We start from the raw sequence: 24,986 nt of genomic DNA, 5'->3' as shown, positions 1-24,986 counted from the left end.
ATTTATGTGTTATGACTACTCAACAAGGCTTTCGGATATATTCTCTACACCGTTTCAACTTTTAAATTCTAACATCTCTCAGTCCAATATAAAATTAATATAAAATATATAAATGCTATAAAGTACATGTACAAGTAAATTCCAAAAATAAATGATCTTTAAAATATTATTCTCGCATATTAAACACAAATAATAAGATATCTCTATTGTGATGGTCGAAATCAAATTATCTCATAGTTTCAAACTTCCAATTGCAAACAATAGATATCTATATTTAGTTTTGTCTATTAGAATTGGTTTAAAGCGGCTGATAACCAAAGTCGATTTAACATTCAAACTCCAAATTCACAATACTAGGACCCATCATTCTTTATTTCCCAAGTATTTCTGGTCAAGGTGGAATATGACAGGATTCATCAATGATGGGCCCCACGTTGGGCGCCAAAAATGATGTAACGAAATCGCCATATCTTCCACTTCCGGCCTTGCTCAGGGAAATTTGGGGAGGATCTTTTATGGCCGATTACATAACTTTAAAATAGATGGATAGCAGAAAAGGAAGAATAATATCGGACGGAGAGATGAATAATAACGGAGACTATATAAATTTTCGAGAATACATCCGACAAGCCTGGCCTTTCGTCAATAAAACCGTCTTAGCAGTTCATTATTTCTAAAATGAAGTTACTATTATCATAAAAAAAATGAATGTAATGGAATAATTAAATACTGATATTGATAAAATAAAATCTTCTTTCAGTGTAGGTTGGAGAACAAATTTGACAGGGAAAGGAAATGTAAGTGTAAGTAGGTATGACTAATTCTATTAATGTAAATCAAGTGAGCGTCTATAAATGTGTGAATTGTAGGAAAGGGATTTACCTTATTTGACATCAGATTGAAGCGATCGCTGCATTCTGGTTTTCAATATTCGGTATGACTTAATCTAGAATGGGAAATGTAAATATGTCTCTAAATGAAAATTAAGGAATAATATAGTAATAATAAATTCATTGATGATTGCATTTCCGTAAGAGATCCATAAAGGTACGTCCGGGAAGTTAGAGGAGCTAATTTGCAGCAATTTCTAGCGTTTTCATCAATTGTGAGAAATAAGTGTTCGAAGTCCTTGAACTCCTTTTGGCTGGTAATTTGTAGTAATTCTTAACGTTTTTGTCAATTCGGGGAAATAAATATTTGAAGCTTTTGACCTCCTTGTGGCTGGTTATTAAACCCAATTAGAACCAAAATCTGCTAATGCCCTTCTAAATCTATGTGAAAAGGCGTCGTTAAAGGCGTCTTTGCTTATATATCGCACTATTTCGCGTTATTTGTTTTATTTCTTGTATCTCAGTTTAAAAAAAATCCTTCGTTGAATTTTCTTAAAAATTTTTCTTCCTTTTTTTTAATTTTAAAATTTTGCTTTATCGACTGACAGTTTTTCAAAATCTTTTTCTCTCTTTCAATTTTTTTTATTCCAATCAAAATTCTTGCTATGCTTCCATGTTTCAACAAAAAAAACCTCAACAAGTGTAAATTACTAACAGGTAATTTCCACAGAATAGAACCCCATTGATTTTGGAAGAAATCGCTTCAGATTTAGATATAGCTCCCATATATATATATTTCGCCCGATATGGACTTATATGGCCCCAGAAGCCAGAGTTTTACCATAATTTGCTTAAAATTTTGCACAAGAAGAACAATTAGTACTATAGTCAAGTGTGCCAAATTTTATTGAAATCGGTTCAGATTTAGATATAGCTCCCATATATATCTTTCGCCCGATATGGACTAATACGGTCCCAGAATCCAGAGTTTTACCCCAATTTGGTTGAAATTTTGCACTATGAGTACAATTAAAGGGTTATACGGTATAAATTTGGTCAATATAAACTTGACGTATTTCTTGCAATTTTGCATTTAAAAAACACCCTCATTTTGAAGGTGTGTGTGTGTAGAATGTTGCTCCTATTTTGATTTTGGAATTCACTCTTCAGTTGTCAAAATGTCGTCCAAGCAAGAAGAGCAGCGTATCAAAATTTTGCTCGCGCATCGCTAAAATCCGAGCTACTCGCACGCAAAGCTGGCAAAATCGCTAAAAGTTGCCAAATCAACCGTTACAAATGTAATTAAAGTGTTTGGGGAACGTTTGTCGACAGCCAGGAAGTCTGGATCGGGGGGAAATCGAAAACCGGAAGCCGCTGAGACGACAAAGAGAGTTGCCGGTAGTTTCAAGCGAAACCCTAACCTCTCTCTCCGAGATGCCGCAAATAAGCTGGGTGTATCGTCTACAACCGTTCATCGAGCCAAAAAACGAGCCGGACTATCGACTTACAAGAAGGTAGTGACACCAAATCGCGATGATAAACAAAATACGACGGCCAAAGCGCGATCCCGGAGGCTGTACACGACGATGCTGACGAAGTTTGACTGCGTGGTAATGGACGACGAAACCTACGTCAAAGCCGACTACAAGCAGCTTCCGGGACAGGAGTTTTATACGGCAAAAGGAAGGGGAAAGGTAGCAGATATTTTCAAGCACATAAAACTGTCAATGTTCGTAAAGAAATATCTGGTTTGGAAAGCCATCTGTACCTGTGGCTTGAAAATCAGCATTTTCATAGCTTCCGGGACTGTCAACCAAGAAATTTACGTGAAAGAGTGTTTGAATAAACGTCTGCTGCCTTTCCTGAAGAAACACGGTTGTTCCGTACTGTTTTGGCCGGATTTGGCATCTTGCCATTACGATAAAAAGGCCATGGAGTGGTACGCCGCCAACAACGTGCAGGTGGTTCCCAAGGACAATAACCCTCCCAACACGCCAGAGCTCCGCCCAATTGAGAAATACTGGACTATTGTCAAGCGGAACCTAAAGAAGACCAAAAAAACTGCTAAGGACGCGTAGCAGTTCAAGGCAAACTGGCTTTATGCGGCGAAGAAGGTGGACAAGGTGGCTGTACAAAATCTGATGGCAGGTGTCAAGCGTGAGGCCCGGCAATTCGGATTTGGAAAAGCGAAAGCCTAACTGAATATTTTTCCTGAATTTTATACTAACTGAACTTGAAAAAGAAATTTAATTTGATTTTTTAAATAAACGATTTCACCGATTTACACGCGTTTTCCCTTGACCAAATTTTGACCGTATCACCCTTTAAGCAGGTATTGATTTCGGGTCAATGATGCGGTTTCTTTCAAGTAAAGAACTTTTTTAAAGAGCTTTATACAGAAGTTAAGAAAATATTTAATTAACTTTTTAATCAAACCAAAAGCAGAAAATAATAAAGTATATATATATATTTTCTGGGTCGTGGTGAAATTCTGAGTCGATCTAAGCATGTCCGTCCGTCCGTCTGTTGAAATCACGCTAACTCACGCTAACCGAACGAAACAAACTATCGACTTGAAACTTGGAACAAGTAGTTGTTATTGATGTAGGTCGGATGGTATTGCAAATGGGACATATCGGATCACTTTTACATATAGCCCCCATATAAACGGACCCCCAGATTTGCCTTGCGAAACCTCTAAGAGAAGCATATTTCATCCGATCTGGCTGAAATTTGGTCCATGGTCTTGGTATATGATATCTAACAACCATGCAAAAATTGGTCCACATCGGTCTATAATTATATATAACCCCCATATAAACCGATCCCCAGATTTGGCTTGCGAAACCTCACAGAGAAGCAAATTTCTTCCGATCTGGCTGAAATTTGGTACATGGTGTTGGTATATGGTCTCTAACAACCATGCAAAAATTGGTCCACATCGGTCCATAATTATACATAGCCCCCATATAAACCGATCCCCAGATTTGGCTTGTGGAACCTCTTGGAGGAGCAAAATTCATCCAATCCGTTTGAAATTTGGAACGTGGTGTTAGTATGTGACCGCTAACAACCATGCTAAAATTGGTCCATATCGGTCTATAGTTATATATAGTCGATCCCAAATCACACAAAAATTGGTCCATATCGGTTCTATCAAATCTACCAAAAATTTTATTTCTATAGAAAATTTTGTCAAAATTTTATTACTATAGAAAATTTTGTCAAAATTTTATTTGTATAGAAAATTTTGTCAAATTGTTATTTCTATAGAATATTTTGTCCAAATTTTATTTCTATAGAAAATTTTGTCAACATTTTATTTCTATAGAAAATTTTGTCAAAATTTTATTTCTATAGAAAATTTTGTCAAAATTTTATTTCTATAGAAAATTTTGTCAAAATTTTATTTCTATAGAAAATTTTGTCAAAATTTTATTTCTATAGAAAATTTTGTCAAAATTTTATTTCTATAGAAAATTTTGTCAAAATTTTATTTCTATAGAAAATTTTGTCAAAATTTTATTTCTATAGAAAATTTTGTCAAAATTTTATTTCTATAGAAAATTTTGTTAAAAATTTAATTTCTATAGAAAATTTTGTCAAAATTTTATTTCTATAGAAAATTTTGTCAAAATTTTATTTCTATAGAAAATTTTGTCAAATTGTTATTTCTCTAGAATATTTTGTTAAAATTTTATTTCTATAGAATATTTTGTCAAAATTTTATTTCTATAGAAAATTTTGTCCAAATTTTATTTCTATAGAAAATTTTGTCCAAATTTTATTTTATTTCATGTTAGCCTGATACCGAAACAGGCAATCGACGTCCAAATGCATTATATCTAATTATACAATTATTTTTCGAGCTATAGAAATAAAATGTTGACAACATTTTCTATAGAAATAAAATTTTGACAAAATTTTCTATAGAAATAAAATTTTGACAAAATTTTCTATAGAAATAAAATTTTGACAAAAATTTCTATGGAAATGAAATTTTGACAAAATTTTCTATAGAATTGAAATTTTGACAAAAATTTCTATAGAAATAAAATTTTGACAACATTTTCTTTTTTTTTTCTATAGAATTAAAATTTTGACAAAATTTTCTATAGAAATAAAATTTTGACAAAATTTTCTATAGAAAACAAATTTTGGCAAAATTTTCTATAGAAATAAAATTTTGACAAAAATTTCTATAGAAATGAAATTTTGACAAAATTTTCTATAGAATTGAAATTTTGACAAAATTTTCTATACAAATAAAATGTTCACAAAATTTTCTATAGGAATGAAATTTTGACAAAATTTTCTATAGAAATAAAATGTTGACAAAATATTCTATGGAAATAAAATTTTGACAAAATTTTCTATACAAATAAAATTGTGACAAAATTTTCTATACAAATAAAATTTTGACAAAATTTTCTATACAAATAAAATGCTGACAAAATTTTCTATAGAAATAAAATTTTGACAAAATTTTCTATAGAAATAAAATGTTGACAAAATTTTCTATAGAAATAAAATTTTGACAAAATTTTCTATAGGAATGAAATTTTGACAATGTTTTCTATAGAAATAAAATGCTGACAAAATATTCTATGGAAATAAAATTTTGACAAAATTTTCTATAGAAATAAAATTTTGACAAAATTTTCTATACAAATAAAATTTTGACAAAATTTTCTATACAAATAAAATTTTGACAAAATTTTCTATACAAATAAAATGCTGACAAAATTTTCTATAGAAATAAAATTTTGACAAAATTTTCTATAGAAATAAAATTTTGACAAAATTTTCTATAGAAATAAAATGTTGACAAAATTTTCTATAGGAATGAAATTTTGACAATGTTTTCTATAGAAATAAAATGTTGACAAAATATTCTATGGAAATAAAATTTTGACAAAATTTTCTATAGAAATAAAATTTTGACAAAATTTTCTATAGAAATGAAATGTAGACAAAATTTTCTATAGAAATAAAATTTTGACAAAAATTTCTATAGAAATGAAATTTAGACAAAATTTTCTATAGAAATAAAATTTTGACAAAAATTTCAATAGAAATAAAATTTTGACAAAATTTTCTATAGAAATAAATTGTTGACAAAATTTTCTATAGAAATAAAATTTTGACAAAAATTTCTATAGAAATAAAATTTTGGCAACATTTTCTATAGAATTAAAATTTTGACAACATTTTCTATAGAATTAAAATTTTGACAAAATTTTCTATAGAAATAAAATTTGGACAAAATTTTCTATAGGAATGAAATTTTGACAAAGTTTTCTATGTGAATGAAATTTTCAGAAAGTTTTCTATAGAAATACAATTTTGACAAAATTTTCTATAGAAATAAAATGTTGACAAAATATTCTATGGAAATAAAATTTTGACAAAATTTTCTATAGAAATAAAATTTTGACAAAATTTTCTATAGAAATGAAATTTAGACAAAATTTTCTATAGAAATAAAATTTTGACAAAAATTTCTATAGAAATGAAATTTAGACAAAATTTTCTATAGAAATAAAATTTTGACAAAAATTTCTATAGAAATAAAATTTTGACAAAAATTTCTATAGAATTAAAATTTTGACAAAATTTCCTATAGAAATAAAATTTTGGCAACATTTTCTATAGAATTAAAATTTTGACAAAATTTTCGATAGAATTAAAATTTTGACAAAATTTTCTATAGAAATAAAATTTGGACAAAATTTTCTATAGAAATAAAATCGGGACAAAATATTCTATAGAAATAAAATTTTGACAAAATTTTTTATAGAAATAATTTTTTTTTAGTTTAATATATACCATGTATGGACAACCTTACAATTTAGAAGACTGTGTTAGGAAGTTTTAAGATACCTTGCCATCGACAAGTGTTATCGCAACCCAAGTAAATCGATCGTGGTCTTTAGGAGAAGTTTCCATGGTGGAGGTTACATAAGCTTCGGCCTGGCCGAATTTACGGCCGTATATACTTGTTTTTATTTGGCATTTTGAATTGGTGCTATCATTTTCGTGATTGAAGTCAAAAATGTTTTTTTTTTTTACTTCAATGATATACAATATTAAGGGTGGGACGCAAAAATATTGTATAAATTGTATATCCTAAATTTGTAGGTTTTAAAATTTTTCATATTAGGTCAATGATTTTTTATCAGTGTTAGAGCCTAATATACTACACACAAAAAAATTTCACGAACATTTTTTCAATTAAAATTTTAATCGAGTTTTAAAAAATATTCAATTAAAAATTTAATTGATTCAACAAATTTTTTAATTGAAACAAAAATCAATCACAAAAATAATAGTATCAATTAATTTTTTAATTGGATCAATTAACTTTTTAATTGACCTTCAATTAATTTTGTAATTCATACTATCATTTCTGTGATTGAAGACATTTCAATTAAAAATTAATTGGATCAATTAATTTCGTGATTGAATCAGAAAAATTTTTTTTTGTGTGTAGGCTAGATGAATGGTATCTTCAGCATGGCCGAACTTAAGGCAGTTTTAACTTGTTAACTACATTTTTTGCAGTGTATATATCAGAGATTTATCATTACACAAAATTTGGTGTGATACGTTGTATTTAATTTCAATTAAAGATTCATAGTAACACTTACTCTTGGATTGCGATCCAACAAGGTTCCATTTGTAGTGGCCACCACATAAGCTAATGCCAATAACAATTTAAACCAATACGTTGACATTTTTTAAATAGTTTCTTGTTTAGTTGATTAAACAAACAAATTATTTTACAATTTTTTTTGCTTAGTTATATGGCAAGAATTGTTGTTGCACTTTATATAAAAGTTTTTTTTTCTTTACAATACACACACATGACATTTATTGAAGACAAGAAAAATGTGAGATACCGGCATAGAAATTAAAGAAAAGGCAAAATAATAAAAAAACAAACAATGGTATGAATTTCATTTGAATTTCAATTGAATTCCAATTTTTATTACATTCAAGATGATGATATTCATGATCAAGCAAAAGATTTTAGAGTTGTTTAATGTTTTTTTTTTTTATTAAACAAAAATTGCAATTGTTCTTTTAAGGGGGAGGGGAAAGGTTGGCCAACAGTTGCTAGCCTTTTAGTTATGGTTAGGAACGATTGATGTTTTCTGTTTTCAGGTGGTCGTCTCCATGATGGCGCTAACTAAAGTTGAATGGAATAATTTTGCTTTTCATGCAAATTAATGGAAGAAGCTTTTGGATTAAAGTGATTGTTTTCGTTTTTTTCTTTCTAACTCTTAATGAACATCTCCAAAGTGATGAAGGGGTCGTTGCAATGCCCTGGTTAATTTGCTTGTGGCTAAATTGTTTTTTTTTTTTTTCAAACAGAAGTGATTGCTAGAAGTTAGACAAAAATCACAATTTAATTTTTTTTTTTCGATTTTAGAAAGGGACCCCTTCAAAATTATTGCTTCAATTTTGGCTTCAAAAATAACGAGGATTTTGAGTATAAAACAAAAAAATTATGCCTAAGGTTTAAATTGCCACAAATTGTAACGTTTAGTGTGTTTTTTTGAACAATTTGTTTTATAAACTCTATATGTTTATGGGATACACTAACTGGAAACCATGAAATCGTTGTTCATTCTTTATGCCTTTTTAAGTAGAGTTGGTAATGGCAACCTCACTTCTAAGCTCTATAGATGATGATTCGATGATTGGAGGCTTGTAACCACTTATTTTGTTTGTTTTGTATATTTTTTATTTTGTGTGTTTTTTTTTGAAAATTGTCATTTATAAATTTGATGTCTCCCATGTGATTGGTTCGAGGACAACATTTAAATTGCCAAAGATTCTTGAAATCACGTTTTATTTTTATTTTCAATTTCAATTCAAATTCGTTTTCATTCTTATTTTTTCTTGCGATTAAAAATCGTGAATTTTTATTTTTTTTTATATTTATAATAATTTATACACTTATTTAAATTTGAATTTTTCAAACATTTTATTCAACACAAAGCGCGTGCGCGCCTTTTTTTCGTTTTGATTGTGTGTATACGAACCGTTAAACCAAATATACCGAATACGATGCGAGATCAACGATGTGATCTTTACGACAGATGCCGTAGTAGTAAAACAATGTCCACAATGCTGATGAGCTTAGACTCTCATACTCATACTTAGGTCTGCGATGCTAGCTAGCTACCCCTTGAAAGTAACGACATAATGATGATTGTCGGTGGTCTTCGTCAATGAAGACGATTTTGATAATAATCATCATGATGATCATGATCATCGTAATGTGAGTGAGGTATAAATCGTCTATGGTTGTCGTTTCACATCGGTGTCTTTTAGGGCCTCACTCAATATAGGAGGCTAGATACAATAGGTTTATTCGCCATAAAGATGTGAACGTGGCGGGGAATTTGTTGTAGGTCAAATATAATATTGATTGTCATAGTAATCAATAGATAAGGATAGCTTAGTTTTAGCACACTGATAAAAGAGGTGCTTAATTGATTTATTTTTTCCGCATCATGATAACTCATGCAGTAGTGATTAAAATTGAGCCAACGAAAATTTTTCATTGATATAACGAAACATTTTCATTAATACAATGAAAATATTCAATATAATTTATCTAAAAAAATTAATTGATATTATTAATTTTTGTGATTGATTTTTGTTTCAATTAAAAAAATTTTTGAATCAATTAAATTTTTAATTGGATATTTTTTAAAACTCAATTAAAACTTGAATTGGAAAAATTTTCGTTTTTTTTTCTATGTAAGGAAGATCTTAGCTTCAACTTCGGGTGACAAAAAAATCCCGAAGGGACACTGGACCACGTTTGGTGAGGAGACATTGGTGATATTACTGAATATACATTTTCCTGGAAATCACCAAAACCAAATTAGCAACCTTTTTATCATTACATGCAATGGGTAAGCCAGACACCAACAAAACTTATCTGGACGAATTTAACCCAGGATAAATTTGATTTTATTTCATATAAATATTTATCAGTAAGCCTTCCAAATTTTATATAAATCAAAAACAAGATTCAAAATTAAAAAAATAATAAAAATATATATTTGTAAATAATCAATTTAATTTTCCATGCAATTTCATTCAAATTGAATGAACGTGGGTTCGCAATCACAACAACTGCCACCTTCATTGGAAATTCAGCAAAACAGACACTTATTCTAAAGGGTGATTTGTTAAGAGCTTGATAACTTTTTTTTTAAAAAAAACGCATAAAATTTGCAAAATCTCATCGGTTCTTTATTTGAAACGTTAGATTGGTCCATGACATTTACTTTTTGAAGATAATTTCATTTAAATGTTGACCGCGGCTGCGTCTTAGGTGGTCCATTCGGAAAGTCCAATTTTGGGCAACTTTTTCGAGCATTTCGGCCGGAATAGCCCGAATTTCTTCGGAAATGTTGTCTTCCAAAGCTGGAATAGTTGCTGGCTTATTTCTGTAGACTTTAGACTTGACGTAGCCCCACAAAAAATAGTCTAAAGGCGTCAAATCGCATGATCTTGGTGGCCAACTTACCAGTCCATTTCTTGAGATGAATTGTTCTCCGAAGTTTTCCCTCAAAATGGCCATAGAATCGCGAGCTGTGTGGCATGTAGCGCCATCTTGAAACCACATGTCAACCAAGTTCAGTTCTTCCATTTTTGGCAACAAAAAGTTTGTTAGCATCGAACGATAGCGATCGCCATTCACCGTAACGTTGCGTCCAACAGCATCTTTGAAAAAATACGGTCCAATGATTCCACCAGCGTACAAACCACACCAAACATTCGGGATGCATGGGCATTTCTTGAACGGCTTCTGGTTGCTCTTCATTCCAAATGCGGCAATTTTGCTTATTTACGTAGCCATTCAACCAGAAATGAGCCTCATCGCTGAACAAAATTTGTCGATAAAAAAGCGGATTTTCTGCCAACTTTTCTAGGGCCCATTCACTGAAAATTCGACGTTGTGGCTCGTTAGTAAGTCTATTCATGATGAAATGTCAAAGCATACTGAGCATCTTTCTCTTTGACACCATGTCTGAAATCCCACGTGATCTGTCAAATACTAATGCATGAAAATCCTAACCTCAAAAGAATCACCCTTTATTACCAAAAAAACTGTAATCAAAGAAATAGTGCAGCAATGTGGAAAACGAGGCAAAACTAACCTCAAACACTTCTAAAAAAAACAAAACAAATAAAAATCACTTTGTTTTAACGATCACCGACCGATCGACCGACAAACCAACATTCCTCATCATCTTCAGTTTGGCTTTGAGCATTTTAAGGTAAGCTTACTTAAGCGTCCGTCCATCCATGCATCCATCCATTCATTTGCCAAAGCTTTGGAAGATGTAGTTTATTATTCTGGAGTTATGCAGTTGTGACAGTTTGTGGTGGTGATGGTACAGTAATATATTTTACTCCCTCCATCGATTTTTATGGCTGTCATAAATTCACTTAGAGTCGCTTAATTACATGAATGCAATCGTGGTACAATAGATGCTTAAGAGTTAAGACAAATTCTACAAAATTTCGAGCATATTTATGAAGAATGATCATGATGCCAAGGGCTTTTGAAAGTGGGCCCAGAAAAAAAAAACAAAATGGGTAAAAATTTAGAATTAGATGACCGTTACTCTATGACCTTCAATCTACCAAGTAATTACCCATAATAACTAGTTCTTTTTGGTAGTATACGGTAGATAGCACGAAGTGTTACCAAGTTCGCACTGGTATATCTGCTAAACAAGAAATGGAAGCTATTTGTTTCTCATTTCAATATATTTTTTTATTTATTCAATTTTTTATGATTTATTTAATGTTGAACAGCCAAGCAAAACAGACGTTTATAACTAAAGTAGCAGCATTAGAAGAAATTACGAAATAACATATAAATATAATCTTAATTTCAAGGCGACCGGTTTCATTATAACGATCTCTTTATATACCAGATGAAGTTCTCCTACACGGACGAAAAAGACTGTTTTTCATATGTTTCGGTGCAAAAATTATATGTTTGGAACTCAAACTGTTAACACATTATTTTTAAGTGTGATCATGTAATGTTCATAAACTAGCATAACATGTTGTTTGGGACATAACATTTTTTTAAATATAATATGTGTGGATGCAAATATATAGTACTTTAATTTCGAAATTGACTATAAGCATATAAAGGGTGATTCTTTTGAGGTTAGGATTTTCATGCATTAGTATTTGACAGATCACGTGGGATTTCAGACATGGTGTCAAGAGAAAGATGCTCAGTATGCTTTGACATTTCATCATGAATAGCCGAACGATCTGCCACAACGTCGAATTTTCAGTGAATGGGCCCTAGAAAAGTTGGCAGAAAATCCGCTTTTTTATCGACAAATTTTGTTCAGCGATGAGGCTCATTTCTGGTTGAATGGCTACGTAAATAAGCAAAATTGCCGCATTTGGAGTGAAGAGCAACCAGAAGCCGTTCAAGAACTGCCCATGCATCCCGAAAAATGCACTGTTTGGTGTGGTTTGTACGCTGGTGGAATCATTGGACCGTATTTTTTCAAAGATGCTGTTGGACGCAACGTTACGGTGAATGGCGATCGCTATCGTTCGATGCTAACAAACTTTTTGTTGCCAAAAATGGAAGAACTGAACTTGGTTGGCATGTGGTTTCAACAAGATGGCGCTACATGCCACACAGCTCGCGATTCTATGGCCATTTTGAGGGAAAACTTCGGAGAACAATTCATCTCAAGAAATGGACCGGTAAGTTGGCCACCAAGATCATGCGATTTGACGCCTTTAGACTATTTTTTGTGGGGCTACGTCAAGTCTAAAGTCTACAGAAATAAGCCAGCAACTATTCCAGCTTTGGAAGACAACATTTCCGAAGAAATTCGGGCTATTCCGGCCGAAATGCTCGAAAAAGTTGCCCAAAATTGGACTTTCCGAATGGACCACCTAAGACGCAGCCGCGGTCAACATTTAAATGAAATTATCTTCAAAAAGTAAATGTCATGGACCAATCTAACGTTTCAAATAAAGAACCGATGAGATTTTGCAAATTTTATGCGTTTTTTTTAAAAAAAAAGTTATCAAGCTCTTAACAAATCACCCTTTATGTGTTTAGAAAGAGAGACCGAGAGTGAATGGCGGAAGTAAAATAAATGGATGTAACCAACTGACACCTTAAAATATATACACATAAAGAAAATTTCATTAAATTTTTTTCTACTAATACAAAGAATATTTTGTTTGGACCAATCCTGAAAATATATATGCTTGAAGCAGAATATGTTTGGAAGTATATGTTAAAGAAGCGATTTTTTTGAGGATGCACGATTCGAGCTAAGTGAATATCACCATAGAGAAATAGCAGGAGTATCCGCAAAAATAGGGACGATTTTTCTGAGCAAACAGGTATGTTAGTATGAAAGTAGAGCTGCTCAGACCCTTTCTACACCCTCAAAAAAAATCGCTTCTGTAACATATACTCCCAAACACATTTTGCTTCAAGCACATACATTTTTGGGTATTGCCCAAACATTTATATATTTGATTTCTTCCAAGATCTAATACGTTTGAAAGCATATTAGTCTAAACAATATAATATGTTTGGGTAGTCTAAGTTCCAAACATTATGTATTTTTCCATCCAAATTCAATAATGTTGTCTTCCAAAAAACTATATGTTATTATGTGAACATATAATACGTTTGGAAACATTTTGAACCCAAAAATATTATATGCTTAGAAGAATTTTCTCCCAAAGAAGATTGTTCTCAAAACAGTTTTTCTGCCTAATTGTATATTCCCTCACATTTTTCTCACTTCCACGAGTTTTTTTATTTCTTAGCATCTTTTTCTGTAATACAAACATTGTAGAAGAAATTATTCAATTTTATAATTTTTTAAATTTTACCTTTTGAAGGAAGGGGATTCGAACATCGGACCACACAGTTTGTAAGCACACTATCCACTGGGCTACGTAGCTATTATGGTCATCAAGAGATAATTATCGTTATAAGTTATATTTATATAGCATAGTTTGCGGCGCCCACGAGCCGATGCAAACATAACATTGTTAAACATACATTTGTTGGCGACGTGGAGCAGTGGTTGGTACGTCCGCCTTGCATGCCAAGGGTCCTGCCTTCGATCCCTGCTTCAACCGACACCATTTTTTTTTACATATATTCCAGATACGTTCGGAATATCCCGAAAAGGTGTTCAACATTACACCCTCAAAAAAAATCGCTTCTCTAACATATGTTCCAAGCATATTTTGCAGGAATCACATATATTATTGGATACTGCCGAAACATTAATATGTTTGTTTTGTGTGAACATATTATATGTTTGGGAGCATTTTGAGCCCAAAAATATTATATGCTGAGAAGAATTTTCCCCAAAGAAGATTGTGCTCATTTCCTCACATAACTTTCACTTCCACGATTTTTTTAGTTCTTGGCACCTTTTTGTGTAATACAAATAATGTTGAAGAAATTATTCAATTTTTTTAAATTTTACCTTTCGCCTGGACGGAGAATCGAACCGAGGACCATACTTTGTAAGCCGTATGGTCCTCGGTCCTGGGCTACGTTATAGTCACCTGTTGACAATTATCGTTATAAGTTACATTTATATAGCATAGTTTGCAGCGCCCACGAGCCCATGCAAACATAACATTATTTAACAGAAACATACATTTGTTGGCCACGTGGAGCAGTGGTTAGCATGTACGCCTTGCATGCAAAGGGTCGTGGGTTCAATCCCTGCTCCGACCGAACACCATTTTTTTTTAATTTACACATTTGTACTTAATTTCATTTTTACCTTTAAGGCCGGTATTAAGTTGGCATTATCACTCTAAAATGGAAATGTTTTGCCTTTTACTTTTCTTTAATAATTCATTTTAAAGAAAATAAATTTTTTCAATTGTTTTAGCTGCAAAACTCGAACTTAAATGTCCGCTTTTCTACTTGAAGGTATCCGTCAACTCTTCTTGGTCTATTCTCTTGGTTCCGAATGTCTATTCTCTTTACTCCAAATACTCATTCTAATATTCAAATTAAATAATATTTAGACTTAAGCATATTAAATTTTTGGCCATATCATAAAACAGTTTTCCGAAACAACATACAAGCGGTTTCACCGAAATTGCTCTCTTTTGATTCTCTCGCTGTGTTATATTCGTCAACCCTCCCGGTTTCCATCTCTATTTCTTTCTCTATCGTTTTCTCTGTCGTTCTCTGAATAAAATATCACAACATGTATATGTTTACTCGAAATTTGTAAATTTATATATGTTTACATTCACACATATTATTGTTATGAAACATTCATGTCCCAAACATAATATATTCTAACATATTAACATATGTGTCCCAAACATTTAGTGTTAGTTTAGGAACATTAAATGTTTGCACTTAAATATATTGTGTTTAAAAATTGTGCCCGAAACACATTTTGTTTATATCGGAACATATGAAAAACATATTTTTCTAACAGTGTATATACTACTATATTAAATTTTTACTACGAAACTGTAAAGTGTGTCTTATAAAAGACTTAAAGTCAGAGAAGAACAGTGCTCGATATAAATGAAATGGACTGAGTTCAAATCATATATTATTATTTTTTATTGCAAAAATAAAAATTTTGTAACAAAAAAAGGTTTTTGTATACAAGTTTGAAATGTTCGAAGAAATTTAAAAACTCTTACAAAAGAAGAACGTGAAGTCGAGTATATATATAACTATTTTTCCATCGAATCCTAAAGTTAACGATAACCATTCAAAATCACATTATATTTAAATTCTAAACAATAATTTTGCAACCAACACATAAATTTATTTAGGTGTGAACAATTGTTTGCTTTCCTTAATAATTTATTTTAAAGAAAATAAACTTATTCAATTATTGCTTTGGATCATTCCCTACCAAGTTATAATACAATTTGCCGAAAAAAGTTATAATGTTATTCTGGTTTTACCGATTCGAGTTTTGCCGCTAAAATGAGAAATAATTTTAGTGGCAAAACTCGAACTTAATGTCCGTTTTTATTTTCGAAAGTATCCGTTAATAAAGAGGAACCAAACTTTGTTTTTATAGATCTTACTGTTTAATTTTTCACTGTTTCCCAATGTTTTCATTTCACTGTCACAACTCTAAAAAGAGTACACTGAAAAAAATATTCTCGTGAGACCAAAGATTTCATGTCCTTAAAATAAGACTACAAATTTTGCTTAGCTTAGAAGACGCATTTCTCTAATATAGTTTTTTTCCATGTTCAAAAATCGATCAACTTTGCAATGATGTCGTGTTGTCCTTATAATTAAGTGATTTGACGTGAAAATGGGTATCATAACATGAAAGAAAAAAATTTTGGACTAAGGTCAACTTGACTTTAATAATTCAGAAAAATTCTTTAAAATTAATGAAATTGCCATTAAATTTGTTGCATTTTTGCATCTTGACTACAAAGCAAAAATCGTTAAAAAAATAGGACATGTTTTTCAACACTTTATTTTAAAGACGTTTTTTACTTGAAACATAGCATAATTTCTACTATAAGTCTTGTTTTTAACGGACTTTTATAGCATATGAAAAAAGCCGAAAAAGCGAAAAATTAAAATTTGCTTCATACACTCAAAAAAAAGTGAACTCACTATTTCACTAAAGCCAATTTAACTATATTTTAGTTCATGAACTTATTATATTTGGTGAAAGTTTCATTTACTCTAATAATTTTTTGCGTACGTTAGTTAAATGAACTAAAAGACGGGAGAAAATTATACACAAGTTAAAGATAGAGATTTACTAAATTCGTATTTGTCATAAAATAGTTCATTATTTCTTCAAATTTGTAAATTTTACTACAAAAGTGTCCATTATGAACTTCGTATGTCACTAAAGACATTCTTGCAATTTTGAACTCCAATTTTTTCCTTCAAACTACAAAATTTTCTTTAAAAAGCGAAAAAAATTATTTATGTCTAATAAATTTTCTTGAATTTGTCGAAAAATATTTACTTATTTTTGTGATATCGGCGCGATGCCAGCGCTTGTAATACTGTTTAGTTAAAAATTTCTAAAAATATTCAAAATTTTCTAAAATTACTCAAAAGTTTTCTTCCTGGTGGGTTCACTGTTTTTTCAGTGTAGAGTCAAATACACAAAACCCACATTTAAAAGAGAATTTTGTCTTAAAAGTATCCTTACTTGAATTCTCCGCTTCATTGGCTCGGAATCAATACCAAAATTGTTAAAGTAGAGACACAATCAACCGGGCATGCTTTTTTTCAGTGTATAGTGCCCTTTCGTTAGTTTTTATGAAGATCCCGTTAATTACCTTTGTTTGAATATTTTGACTTACTCGTCCTACGTTCCGATTTGTTTTGACGAAACAAAAAAAAAAATATGCCTATAATGCGAAAATGATAAACAAAACTCATGCTCTTTTTTTCAAATGCCATTTCTCTTGGTTCCGAATACTCATTTTAATATTTTTACTTAAGCATATACAATTTTTGGCGAAGTCTTATATCACAACATATATATGTTTACTCCAAATTTGTAAATTTATACTTGTTTATAACAGGTTGGCTGATAAGTCCCCGGCCTGACACATAGATGGCGTCGCTAGTATTAAATGCATATTATTTTTATATAGTACCAACCTTCAAATGATTCGTGTCAAACTTGACGTCTGTAAGTCAATTAGTTTGTGAGATAGAGCGTCTTTTGTGAAGCAACTTTTGTTATTGTAAAAAAATTGAAAAAAAAGGAATTTCGTGTTTTGATAAAATACTGTTTTCTGAAGTGGAAAAATACGGTGGAAGCAAAAACTTGTCTTGATAATGAGTTTCCGGACTCTGCCCCAGCTTTTTTTCTTCATGCTCTATTAGAGTTCTTTAAAATCATGTTAACGAAATCTTAAATTTCTAAACTCGGACTCGACTACAAGTAGAAACGATGCTTTATTTCAAGTAAAACAGTCGTTGAAATGAAGTGTAGAACAAATTTGCTATTTGTAGCTTTGCTGGTTAAAAGTCAACAAATTTAAAGGCGATTTCATTCATTTTAAACAATTTTCCACAATTATTAAAGTCAAGTTGATCTCAGTCAAACAAAATGTTCTTTCATTTTAAGATACCCAATTTTAAATTGAGTTGCTTAACAAAAGGGACAAAACGACTTCATTGAGAAGTTTATCGACTCTTGGACAAGGAAAAAAACTTTGTATCAGACAAATGCGTCTTCTAGGCTAAACAAAATTTGCATTCGTGAGGCCATGAAATTCCAAAGCAATTTCGTAGTATCAGAAAACGAAGTACTTCCCACACTGAAAAAAATATTGTCGTGAAGTCAAAGATTTCATGTCTTTAAAATACGAATACAAATTTTGCTTAGCATAGAAGACGCATTTCTCTAATATAAAGTTATTTTCCTTGTCCAAAAGTCGATAAAGTTTTCAATGAAGTCGTATTGTCTTTATAATTAAGTGATTTGACTTAAAAATGGGTATCATAACATGAAAGAAATAATTTATAGGCTAAGGTCAACTTGACTTTAATAATTCAGAAAAATTCTTTAAATTTAATGAAATTGTCTTTAAATTTGTTGTCTTTTTGCATCTTGACTACAAAGCAAAAAATCATTCACATATAGGACATGTTTTTCAAAACTTTATTTTAAAGAAGGTTTTTACTTCAAGCATAGGATAATTTCTACTGGAAGTCGAGTCTTAATTTGGAAAATAAAGTTGCCGTTAACTCATTTTTAAAAGACTTTGATAGCATATGAAGAAAAAAAGCTGAGAAAGCGAAAAATTAAAATTTGCTTCCTAGAAGCAAGTACACAAAACCTAAATTTAAAAGAGAATTGTGTCTAAAAAGTATCCTTACTTGTACACGCTCACAAAAAATCGTTTCTGTAACATATACTCCCAAACATATTTTGCTTCAAGCATATACATTTTTGGGTATTGCCCAAACATTTATATGTTTGATCTCTTCCAATATATAATATGTTTGAAAGGATATTGGTCTAAACAATATATGTTTGGGTAGTCTAAGTTCCAAACATTTTGTATTTTTGCATCCAAATTCAATAATGTTGTCTTCCAAAAAACAATATGTTATGATGTGAACATATAATATCTTTGGAATCATTTTGCACCCAAAAATATTATATGCTTAAAAAAAAATCTCCCAAACAATATTGTGCTCAAAATTTTATTTGTTTATATATTTACAATCATAATGAATTATGAAAATAAACAGGTAATATAGGTGCTAACAACATAGGTTTTCGACCTGAATGCTCAAAATTTTGTTTCTGCCCAATTGTATATTCCCCCACATCTTTTCCACTTCCACGAGATTTTTTAATTCTTAGCACCTTTTTCTGTAATACAAACATTGTAGAAGAAATTATTCAATTGTACGATTTTTTTTATTTTAATTTTACCTTTTGCCGGACGGGGATTCGAACAGCGGACCACACAGTTTGTAAGGATCAAAGAAGTAGCTGATCAATTGCCCAAGGAAAAATAAAATGTTAATTTTGTAATAACAAGCAACAACCACCAACTTAATTCAATATCGCTCCCTGTTAAATAGCGCTCCAAGCTACTAAACACATATATGTTTATAGGCTATTTCTAAATTAATACATGTTTGCATCCAAGCATATTATATTTACAAACATTTTATGTCCCAAACATAATATGTTATAACATATTAACATATATGTCCCAAACATGTTATGCTAGTTTATGAACATTATATGCTTGCACTCAAAAATATTGTGTTTAAAAATTTGTGTTCCAAACATATAATGTTTATAGCCAAACATATGAAAAACAGTCTTTTTCATCCGTGTAGTCTCCGCTTCTTTGGCTCGGAATCAATACCAAATTTTTTAAAGTAAAGACCAAATCTTTGGAACCGAGTATGCTTTTTTTTCTGTGCATAAGCCCATGATAAATTATTTCATTGGAGATGATCCAATAGCCTTTTTGTGGAAACTCTATCCAACTGGTATCATAATTTGAATCGAAAACGCATTGCATTTCGTATAAGCTACTCTGTATTGATGTCAGATGTAAAATCGTTTCAGAGATTTTCAATCACGATCTTTTTTGATTTTTGTTTATGCAACACTTTTGAAATTTGTCTAATTATTTTCATAACCTGTCTTTTTTCTCATGAAGAAATCATGCCGTTTACCAATCGGCCAGTTGGGTAATCACTACCTACCTAACTATCACCTTGACTTGTTCTCCTGAACTTATTTCGAACGAAACAAAAATATTATTGTCAATTTGTGCTACAATATACATATTATTCATGTACAGAAGATACATTCTGAGGGATTTCAAAATATTTTTTCCCATAAATGTCAGAACGCCCAATATGATTGATGTCATTGTTGGTATATTATTTTGGACTAAACAATAGCAATCTTGAATTGTATTGTACTATATCATATACTATTGTTATTTGTCCTACAGGCCAATATAATGCTGATTGGCTTGAATTCTGACAAATATGAGTCGATAGAGGAAATAATATTGTTGTTTTTCATAATTATGTTAAGCTACTGTGCATATTGTCATATTGGAATAAATGTAGCAAAGATGTTTTTTTAAATAAACTTTTTTGTCTACACTATAGCAAATATACAATTCACGAGGGTGTTCTTATCCTCGTTGTCTTATGCCAGAATATCGAAATAATATTTTACTATTCGCGAATGATGGTTACGTTAGGAAGGCCTTTATTTCATGCTCACTCAGACTATTCAATCCATTATGATACCTCAGTGGTCAACTCACCTATTATTTGGGCGAAGATACATTGAGTGAAATAATAGTGTAACACCAAGGCAGCATATTTTTTGCGAAACGAAATCGCCCTTAGAGAATCTTTATCTGGCTGTAGTAGTGGAATTACTCTACCCACTTTCCAAACATCGGATATAATGAGGATAAAATAAGGAGTCTGTTCTAGTTCTCAACTCCCAGTATTCCCATATGTTTCGGCATTAGCATAGAAACTCTGACGGGACCCAACGTATTGGATGGTTTTACGGTGTTGGTAACATTGTTCTCTTCAGCTGGGATAATTTATGGTGTACCACTAGCTCGGAGACCATGACATTTTCGCTCGATCACATTCGGGAAGCTCAACAAAGTGTCATTTAAAAAACCTCGCGCATCTATTTGGATCAGTCACGTTGCCAAAGGTGACTGAAATCCCATCAAACCTTCGCTGAAAAAAATATTGTCGTGCACCCAGAAAAAAGTGCCTTCGAAACTAAAGGAAAAAATTTTCATCAATATAGTTTATCCATTTTATTTCCATTAAGGTAAATTTTTGTGAAAAATAATAAAATTTACTCGTTTCAGTAAAAAAATCCTAAACTGTAAGCAGTTAGGAATAGTTCATTAACTAGAATAAGGCATGGAATTTTACTCATACTATTTTCTTCGCTGGGTATAAGAATTTACTACTGAAAAAGAAAATTTTATTCACCGATAACAAAGCATTCGTAAAAATAAACAAAAACCGAACTAAAACCAAGTTTCCTCAAAATTAGTAAAATTTCTTATAAAATGATAATTGCGACTTCCTTTATAATAGAAAGTTTTTCATACATACGAACAACACTTGGCATAGAAAAATATTTTAGTTCATTCGTACTAAGAAGTATGCAATCCTTTCAAAACTTAAGGAAACACACTTGTTAGAATATAGGAAATTTTCCTAAATTTCTATTGTCTACCTGTAATCGATACCTGTCATCGTAATCGATGTGTTTGCGCGTGGGTGTAATCGATATATTTGCGCGTCGGTTGTTTTTTTAGTTGGAATCGCGTTGTTTTGATATACGGAGAGATTGTTAAAAAATAATATGGTAAAATAATATAATAAATAACAAATAAAATATATAAAATATTTGTTATTTTAAATTAGTGGGAAAAATTTTCGTTTTTTTTAAATAAATCTATGAATGTTCGTGATAGTGTATAAAGAAAGAAAAAACCAGCAGAATAACAACCCTTTCATTTGTCTTCATTTTGGAATCTTCAATTATCAGGTAATATTCAGTGACGCTAACCTTTTGCAACAAATATGTTTTATGATTTTTTATATTTGTAGGTATTGAAATTGTAAAAGGAGGACAAAATCGTTAGGCAGCAACTTATTAAAAGTGAAAAGTACAAGAAGAAGAAAAAGTGCGTTTTACAGTTGATAATATCACACGGAAATTGGAAATAGTGGAATAATAAACTAATATTTCAAAGAGATTCGATGCTGTTGATTCTTAATAAATATATTCAATATATTAATAAAACATGTCTTTTATTGAAGATAAAATTGCTTATAGAAATAAATAAAATTGTATTTAAAAACGAAGGTAAGCAGTTCTAATTATGAAGTAAAAGTTTTACCACAAATGTGTAAGATTTGTCGAAATGAATGAAAAAATTTCAATAAAATCATTAGATATATGAATTCAAATTAGTTAAATTTTTTCATTCTGTAGTATAGTGGTATATAAATATAGGAAAATGTTAACTAATATATGGAATGCATTATTCCTAATTTCTACGAAAATCACATCGTTCAAACAAATAAAAATGTCTTTGGCGCTATACGAAGTTCAACTTTCTTCACAATGAGTTCATTTTAACTTAAAGAAGGGGTCACTTTTTTCTGGGTGTGAGGTCAAAGATTTCATGTCTTTAAAATACGAATGCAAATTTTGCTTAGTATAAAAGACGCATTTCTCAAAATTTTATTTCTATAGAAAATGTTGTCAAAATTTTATTTCTATAGGAAATTTTGTCAAAAGTTTATTTCTATAGAAATTTTGGTAAAAAATTTATTTTTATAGAAAATCTTCTCAAAATTTTATTTCTATAGAGAATTTTGTCAAGATTTTAGTTTCTATAGAAAATTTTGTCAAAATTTTATTTCTATAGAAAATTTTGTCAAAATTTTATTTCTATAGAAAATTTTGTCAAAATTTTATTTCTATAGAAAATTTTGTCAAAATTTTATTTCTATAGAAAATTTTGTCAACATTTTATTTCTATACAGAATTTTGTCCAAATTTTATTTCTATACAGAATTTTGTCCAAATTTCATTTCTATAGAGAATTTTGTCCAAATTTCATTTCTATAGAGAATTTTGTCCAAATTTCATTTCTATAGAAAATTCTGTCAATATTTTATTTCTATAGAATTTTTTTTCGAAATATTGAAAATTTTTTCAAAATTATATTTCTATAGAAAATTTTGTCAAAATTTTATTTCTATAGAAAATGTTGTCAAAATTTTATTTCTGTAGAAAATTTTGTCAAAATTTTATTTGTCTAGAGAATTTTGTCAAAATTTTATTTCTATAGAAAATTTTGTCAAAATTATATTTCTATAGGGAATTTTGTTAAAATTTTATTTCTATAGAGAATTTTGTCCAAATTTAATTTCTATAGAGAATTTTGTCCAAATTTCATTTCTATAGAGTATTTTGTCAAAATTTTATTTTCTATGGAAAATTTTGTCAAAATTTTATTTGTATAGAAAATTTTATCAAAATTTTATTTCTATAGAAAATTTTGTCAGAATTTTATTTCTATAGAAAATTTTGTCAAAATTTTATATCTATAGAAAATTTTGTCAAAATTTTATTTCTATAGAAAATTTTGTCAACATTTTATTTCTATAGATTTTTTTCGTCAAAATTTTATTTCTATAGAAAATTTTGTCAAAATTTTATTTCTATAGAACATTTTGTCAAAATTTTATTTCTATAGATTTTTTTCGTCAAAATTTTATTTCTATAGAAAATTTTGTCAAAATTTTATTTCTATAGAACATTTTGTCAAAATTTTATATAGAACATTTTGTCAAAATTTTATTTCTATAGAAAATTTTGTCAAAATATTATTTCTATAAAAAATTTTGTTAAAATTTTATTTCTACAGAAAATTTTGTCAAAATTTTATTTCTATAAAAAATTTTTTTAAAATTTTATTTCTATAGAAAATTTTGTCAAAATTTTATATCTATAGAAAATTTAGTTAAAATTTTATTTCTATAGAAAATTTCGTCAAAATTTTATTTCTATAGAAAATTTTGTCAAAATTTTATTTCTACAGAACATTTTGTCAAAATTTTATTTCCATAGAGAATTTTGTCAAAATTTTATTTCTATAGGAAATTTTGTCAAAATTTTATTTCTATAGGAAATTTTGTCAAAATTTTATTTCTATAGAAAGTTTTGTCAGAATTTTATTTCTATAGACAATTTTGTCAAAATTTTATTTCTATAGAAAATTTAGTTAACGTTTTAGAAATAACAATTTTTTCAAAATTTTATTTCTATTGAAAATGACTTATACTCGTAAGCATTTTCCGATATTATATAATTATACAGACAACTTTGGCAATGAATTTCTACGAGTAAATCAAGTTAAAGATCTTGGAATATTTTTTGATCCTATACTTTCATTTAAATATCATATTGAATATATTGTCTCAAAATCCAATTCTCAATTTGGATTTTTGAAGAGAAATTCAAAGGAATTCTCCAGTAACACACTAAAAAAACTTTATGAGAGTTTGGTTCGACCTCATATTGAATATTTGTGTATTATTTGGGATCCATTTTATAACGAAGGCATAAACAGAATAGAAAAGGTTCAAAAACGTTTTACAAGATTTGCTTTAAGAATGCTTTATACGTGGGATAGTATGCCATCATATATAGAACGATGTAGAATTCTTGGCATTCAGCAACTTCATTTTAGGAGAAAGCTCCCAGGTATTGTTTTTATAAAAGATATTATGGATACGAATATAGATTGCCCAGATTTATTGTCTTTCTTGCCATTCAACGTTCCTAATCGATTTTTAAGGGAATATCATTTATTTAATGTTCCTTTTCATAGAACAAGCTACGGGATAAATGAACCCTTAACACGATGCCTCAATTTATTTAATTCCATTGCAAACCGAATAGATTATCACACAGAACGACACATTTTCAAGAGAATGCTTAGAATTTTGTTTGATAATGAAACGTAAATTTTGTATAATTTGTTTGCAATGTATAAATCATATTTCAACAT

The 24,986-nt window shown here is 29.8% G+C and overlaps 1 protein-coding gene across 1 annotated transcript in view; it reads right to left on the bottom strand.

The window, feature by feature from the left end:
• The window catches only part of LOC142235839 (uncharacterized), a 58,451-nt gene extending 49,468 nt beyond the window's left edge, over positions 1 to 8,983 (bottom strand). The window contains exons 1-2 of the mRNA XM_075307093.1: positions 8,882 to 8,983; positions 7,481 to 7,679 (exon numbers count right to left, since the gene is read on the bottom strand). Of these exons, the coding sequence (XP_075163208.1) occupies positions 7,481 to 7,567 (87 nt within the window). The 5' untranslated portion in view covers positions 7,568 to 7,679; positions 8,882 to 8,983. The remainder of the gene's footprint in view (positions 1 to 7,480; positions 7,680 to 8,881) is intronic.
• Positions 8,984 to 24,986: the final 16,003 nt, after the last annotated feature.

Source organism: Haematobia irritans, chromosome 4 (assembly GCF_050003625.1).
Source record: "Haematobia irritans isolate KBUSLIRL chromosome 4, ASM5000362v1, whole genome shotgun sequence".
NCBI classification, from domain to species: Eukaryota; Metazoa; Arthropoda; class Insecta; order Diptera; family Muscidae; genus Haematobia; species Haematobia irritans.
The sequence above is the reverse complement of the archived record's forward strand: the minus strand, read 5'-3'. Positions and strand labels throughout refer to the sequence as shown.